This window comes from Telopea speciosissima, chromosome 6 (genome assembly GCF_018873765.1).
Source record: "Telopea speciosissima isolate NSW1024214 ecotype Mountain lineage chromosome 6, Tspe_v1, whole genome shotgun sequence".
NCBI lineage: Eukaryota > Viridiplantae > Streptophyta > Magnoliopsida > Proteales > Proteaceae > Telopea > Telopea speciosissima.
Window position 1 is genome coordinate 40,517,185 of NC_057921.1, and position 6,054 is coordinate 40,523,238.

Here is a 6,054-nt window from a genome sequence, read left to right on the forward strand (position 1 = left end):
CTAGATAAGAGATCGGCAGGTGGCCAATCTCACAACCCATAATATTCTTCAGTACCTCTTTGGCATGAGAAGAAACCCCATAGATAAAACTAAGAGATTTTTTAGGATTAATCACCAACCTCGATAAATCTGTAAAGAGTTGCAAGGCATCCATAATAACCTGATAGGAGGTTGAAGAGGCTTTAGAGAAAATAAATATATCATCAGCATAAATCAAATGAGTCAGGTTCAAGGCTTTGCATTTAGGAATAGGAGCAAGCAAGTTCTGATCAAACTTCCAATTAAAACAACGGGTGAGGCCTTCCATCACTAAAGTGAACAAGAGAGGAGATAGGGGACAACCCTGTCTAACACCCCTCCGAGGGGAGAATAATCCCACTGGAGATCCATTCACTAAAATAGTCATGTGAAGAGTAGATATGCAAGGAAAAAATATCGGTTGTGAGGGAATGGAGAGTTCTGTAAGAGAGGTGTGTGATAGTGATGCGTTAGAGTAGGGGGACACTGACTCGCGGTGCAGAGAATCTCAGGGAGGAGTGGATGCTTTTCAAGGAGGGGATCATGTGAATGTCAGAGTTAGAGATGAGTGTGATCAGCCACCGATGGTAAACAGGAGAACTTCTGTGGCTGCAGTGGGTGTTTCTGCTCTACCTAATCTTGAGACCTTACCTGAACCCATTCAGTCAGGTAATGTCACTCATATTATTATTCCACAAAAAGCCTATGAAGAAAGTGTGGAGAAATTTCGTTTTGCACTTATTGGTAGGGTGAGCTTTCACTTGGCATCTTTGGATGACCTTCGTAAGTCCGCTAAGGACTCGTGGAATCTTAAGAAACGGGTGTCTATGATTTCGATTAGGAAAGGATATGTGATTTTTCATTTCTCCTCAGAGAAGGATATGGCCCATTTATGGTAGAGAAGCCCAATGAAGTTTGGAGGCCAGTATATCAGAATTCAGAAATGGAAGCCAGATTTCAACATCACAAGCTAAGAGTTGAGCAAGAGTGAAGGTCAGAGTTGGCTTCGAGTTAGACTCTCTGATGCTAAAGTCAGTTACCGGAGCAACAATAGTGAGAGCTAGGAACTGTGTGAGTAGTTAGATGATAGTAATAAGTGCAATTAAGCATCCCGTTGCCTTGTACAGTAACCCTATATTTATAGGATGTACGACGATAGAATTGGGTTTTGTGCCGATGAAGTAAGGTAAATTCTACACATGGAAGGTTCACTATCACAATGATGGTTATGTGATGAAAAGGCTTATGCTTCGATGGATAGCAACAGTATTCACCTTAATCTTTCACTTTAACTAAACCTTATGCCACATGTCAATCAACCATAGCTGGATTGTTTTTATGCTTATCAAGAATGAAGAGGGACTTCAACGGTTTCGTGGTTAAATGATTCAATTCGAGTATACCATCATGTGATTCACAATAGCCCATATCCATATATATTTTATTGTAAAATCCTACCAACATGCTCAAATAGGAATATAAAATTTGGCCACTATGTTCCTCTCAACATGTATGTTAAGTAGCTCTTGAAATGAATGTAGGACAGAATTTCCCTCCCTCCATGGTGAAAGCTATGCGCATCGGTAGGGACCATTGGATTGCATTATAAAGTATTAAAAAAATAAAAATTAATAACTTGAAATCGTAAAGATATTTGTCTCTCCATTTCTTCTAATTCCTCTGATAGAGGGAGTGGATCCCACCCGAGCAGTGTGTTCAAGTAAGGGATAGGGTGGTCATTTTTGCCCGAATCTAACTCCTCTCAGGTTCCCTGCCCGGTTAGGTTTGTAGGTTCCTCTCATAGGGGATTGAAAATGACAACCTCACCCCCTGCCCGAACACACTGTCCGGGTGGGGTGAGGTCGTCATTTCCGCCCTCCCTATGAGAGGAACCTACAAACCTGATCGGGCAGGGAACCTGAGAGGAAAAAAATTCATTTCCGCCCCCCTATGAGAGAATTGAAGAAATGAAGGGACAGAGACTTAGAGACGATAAAGATCCACACAAGAGTCATCTTAAATTTTTACCCATGATGAAAACGTTCTTCTCTTCCTACACGTAAAGGAAAACCTTTTAGGAGGGTGAGACAAAACAATTTGGAACTTGTCCGCACTAAATTAATAAATTAATCAGCATAGTCCTACCATTAACGTTTTTGTTTTTTTTTTGTAAGATCCTACCATTAACGTTAATCATACCATTCTTTTCAAGGGTCCAATTAAAAATCCAAATTATAATATATCTCCTCGTAATTCACCCATATCTTCTTCTATATATATTGTTCGATTCCTTCCAAAGAGCAGAATCTAAGAAAAGATTTTATGTCCAACAATAATAGGCAGTATCCATCACTCCCCACTCTCCTAATGTCTTCTTGGACTCTTGCAGTTCTCTTAGCAGTACTGCTTGCAGTGCTCCGGTATCTATCAATCCATCTCCGGCATGGATCAAGGGCCAAGCAACAAAGTAATGATCGCCGACTACCGCCGGGACCTCGGGGGATACCGATTCTCGGCAATCTTCTCATGTTGGGTGATCTCCCTCACCGTACCCTCCATCAAATGGCCCAGAAATATGGACCCATCATGTACATCAAGCTTGGCCTCGTGCCAACTGTGGTGGTATCATCTGCTCAGGCAGCGGAGTTGTTCCTCAAGACCCATGATGCAGTCTTTGCTGGAAGACCTTACACTATGGGTGTCAATTATGTGGCTTATGGGAACAAAGGCCCGCTTTTCTCACAATACGGTACATATTGGCGCAACATGCGGAAGTTGTGCACCATAGAACTGCTAAGTACAACAAAGGTTGATTCATTCAAGCAAATGAGAAGGGAGGAGTTGGGCCTCTTTGTTGGATCTCTTAAGGAGGCTGCCGAAGCTGGTGCAGTGGTTGATTTAAGTGCCAAAGTGGGATCGCTGATTGTGGATATGAGCTTCCGGATGCTAATTGGTAACAAGCTTGAGGAAATGACCACCCAACTAAAATCAGTTGCTGAGGAATACCACAAGCTTCTTGGGACTTTTAACTTGGCCGATTTCATTCCCTATATTGGAGCACTTGATCACCTTCAGGTAATTTAATTTATTTCTATTACATTCCTTCTATTTATATATATATATATATATATATATATATATATATATATATATAAATATAAAACGGATGAGTTGATCATTCACTATAATAAATATTTTCTCTGTTAAGGTGATTTTTTGTGCCTCGATCTACCACATCTGATGGGAAAGGAATAAACGCAGATGGACGTCCACCTCCCGTTCTTATAACCAGATTTGGAGTACTATTGAGTTTGATGTTAGATCTAAGGTTGACCACCTTTGTGCCTCGGTTACTGATTCCTCCAATAATTGGATCCGGATCCTCTACTTCCGCCTGCCCGGTACTACCGTGCACCCTACACACAGCAAGGCGCGTAAAGACCACCTTACCCCCGCTCAAGTAAGGCGTGCAAAGACCGCCTTCCCCCTGCTCAGGTAAGGCGCTCGAGAAGGGGTAAGGCAGTCTTTGCATGACTTGCTGTGTGTGGGGCGCACACGACAGTAGGGGCAGGCGGAAGTAGAGGATCCCGATTGCCAATAATCGGCATAATATTGTTTCTTCTTGGGGTTTTTAGATTAGACATTGTTTGCCTCCTTTGATTTATTTGTCTTTTCCTTTTAATAAATTCTTTATTCATTAAAAAAAAAAAAAAAAGGTTATTAAAATCCAATTAAAACCTTTATTTATATATGAAGCTACAAGAATGATATTTCACTATCTTAAGGGAGTCTAATAGCCTTGGCCCCTTTTTTGGGCCCTAGTAAGTTGAGTATTCATCTTATTTTGATTTGTTGGGGTCTTTCCCTTAGTTAGCTTTCTTGACTCTTGTCCTGTATTTTTTTTTTTTTTATAATATATATTTTTATTCACCAAAAAAGATTTACTTCACTATTTTGGTTTGCCATCTCAATTTTGTCATGGAATTTGAAAGAAAGGCCATCTAACTTAGCATTGTTAATTAGAAATTGGGTCGACGCATGAAGGAAATTAGCAAACTCTTTGATGGGTTTTTGGAGAAGATCATTGATGAGCACATTAACAATCCTAAAGACCGTAACAACAACCAGAAGGACTTTATTGATGTGATGCTGTCTTTGATAACGGAATCAGAACATATGCAGGCAGAAGAACAACGCTACATGCTCGATCGAACTAGTATAAAAGGAATCATTTTAGACATGATTTTGGCTGCAATAGACACATCGGCTGTCACAATTGAATGGATCCTCTCAGAACTCTTAAGGAATCCTAAGGTGATGGAAAGGCTCCAAGAGGAGTTGAGGAATAAAGTTGGTATAGATCAGCTAGTTGAGGAAGAGGATTTAGTTAAACTGGAGTACTTGGACATGGTTGTGAAGGAAACCATGAGGATTCATCCTGTTGCTCCGTTGCTAGCTCCCCATGAGTCCTTGGAAGACATAACAATCAATGGATACCATATACCCAAGAAGTCTCGTGTAATTATAAATGCTTGGGCAATTCAAAGGGACCCTACTGTGTGGTCAACTTATGGTGATGCTGAAAAATTCTTGCCCGAAAGATTTATAGAAAATAATATTGACATCCGCGGACGTGACTTCCAACTTATCCCATTTGGATCAGGTCGTAGAGGATGTCCAGGTATACATCTGGGCCTAACAGTTGTGAAACTAGTACTTGGACAATTGGTACATGGCTTCAATTGGGAGTTACCCAATGGCATGTCACCTGACGACTTGGACATGACTGAGACGTTTGGCCTATCTGTTCCAAGAGCAAACCATCTACTTGCTGTTCCAAGTTATCGCCTTTGCCTTAGTGGCGACAATTTGTAAGGAGTGTGCTGGCCTGGTAGTATTGTAATCCTATTTATATTTGTGTGTGTTTTTGCTTTGTGTTGTCTCTATTGGCGTATCTTATGTTTCCTAGTCGCAGTCTGATTTTATGTAATGTGTTTTCCTAATAAAAGTCTGTGTCTTGATTAGGGTTACTTGTGCTGCTATATATATAATTTCTTGCAAACAATATACATTTACAATAAAAATGATTTTGTTCTCGAATGGTGTTATTCCCAGGCCGACACTAAGAGCAGAGTGAATCAGTGTTCTACAAAATTTTTTCCCACTAACAACCTCTGACCAACTACACACACTGTCACTATACTGAGTTCTTCTCATCTTCTCGGATTCCTTTCATTCCAGATGTGAAGAGGGACCAGAATGAAGCCAGCCATCCATACATACTTGAGGGGACAAAATCAGATTTCCTCTTCCACCATATGAAGAGCTTATCAATAGAAGAATAGTAGCAGAGCCAATATATTTTAAAATATTCAAAGAAATATTGCATTATTTAATTGAGAAAGAGCACTCCATAAAACGTTATCTAATTAAACTTTTACACGCATAAAGACATAGATTGCAATGAGATGCCATTGGAACCCATTTCAGAGCAACTATCTCATCTGTAAGCAATCTTCGATGCATAAGCATCCAACCAAAATGGATTGCCTAGGTTGAAGGTAGGCAATCCAAATAACAGAAGACCAAATAGGATTTTGAGTGGTAATGCGATTTCCATTCCATGATGATTTGACTAGCAGATTACCTAATTGAGAAAGCCTCAAAATCCACTTAAGATTATCAAATAATGTAATGGCACCCTGCTTGGAGCAAGCTAAAGAACTTCATCTCACAAAGGTCTGGATTGAGTGTGATTCTACAAAAGTGGTGATCATGATTTCTAAGTTTATGGTCTTGTGGTTTATTCCACAAAGGTGGGCAGCTCTTCAAAGCTTCCTCGATATCTCTTAACGGAAAATAACTCATTGCTCTAGAGAGGCTAACCCGGTGGCTGATTTCCTCGCTAAATCAGCGGTAAAATTTTAAGTCTCGACTAAACTTCCTTCTTTGCCTAGTTCGATTAAAGAGGATCTCAAAATGGATGCTCAGGGAAGACCTAGATTTTGGTCATTTTAGTCTCCTCTTGTCGTGTTT

The 6,054-nt window shown here is 40.2% G+C and overlaps 1 protein-coding gene across 1 annotated transcript; it reads left to right on the top strand.

Moving 5' to 3' along the window:
* The first annotated feature begins 602 nt into the window (after positions 1-602).
* Positions 603-4,893, top strand: LOC122665737 (cytochrome P450 71AU50-like). The gene is made up of 3 exons (XM_043861882.1): positions 603-801; positions 2,408-3,093; positions 4,042-4,893. The coding sequence occupies exons 1-3, from the start codon at positions 603-605 to the stop codon at positions 4,891-4,893; spliced, it is 1,737 nt and encodes a 578-aa protein (XP_043717817.1).
* The last annotated feature ends 1,161 nt before the right edge of the window (positions 4,894-6,054 follow it).

Excerpts from the sequence above, each read along its gene's own strand:
- LOC122665737 (XM_043861882.1), top strand. The coding sequence starts at position 603 with ATGGTAAACAGGAGAACTTCTGTGGCTGCAGTGGGTGTTTCTGCTCTA. Across the intron at positions 802-2,407 it reads GGCATCTTTGGATGACCTTC|TTCTCTTAGCAGTACTGCTT; the intron begins GTAAGTCCGCTA and ends GGACTCTTGCAG. Across the intron at positions 3,094-4,041 it reads GAGCACTTGATCACCTTCAG|AAATTGGGTCGACGCATGAA; the intron begins GTAATTTAATTT and ends ATTGTTAATTAG.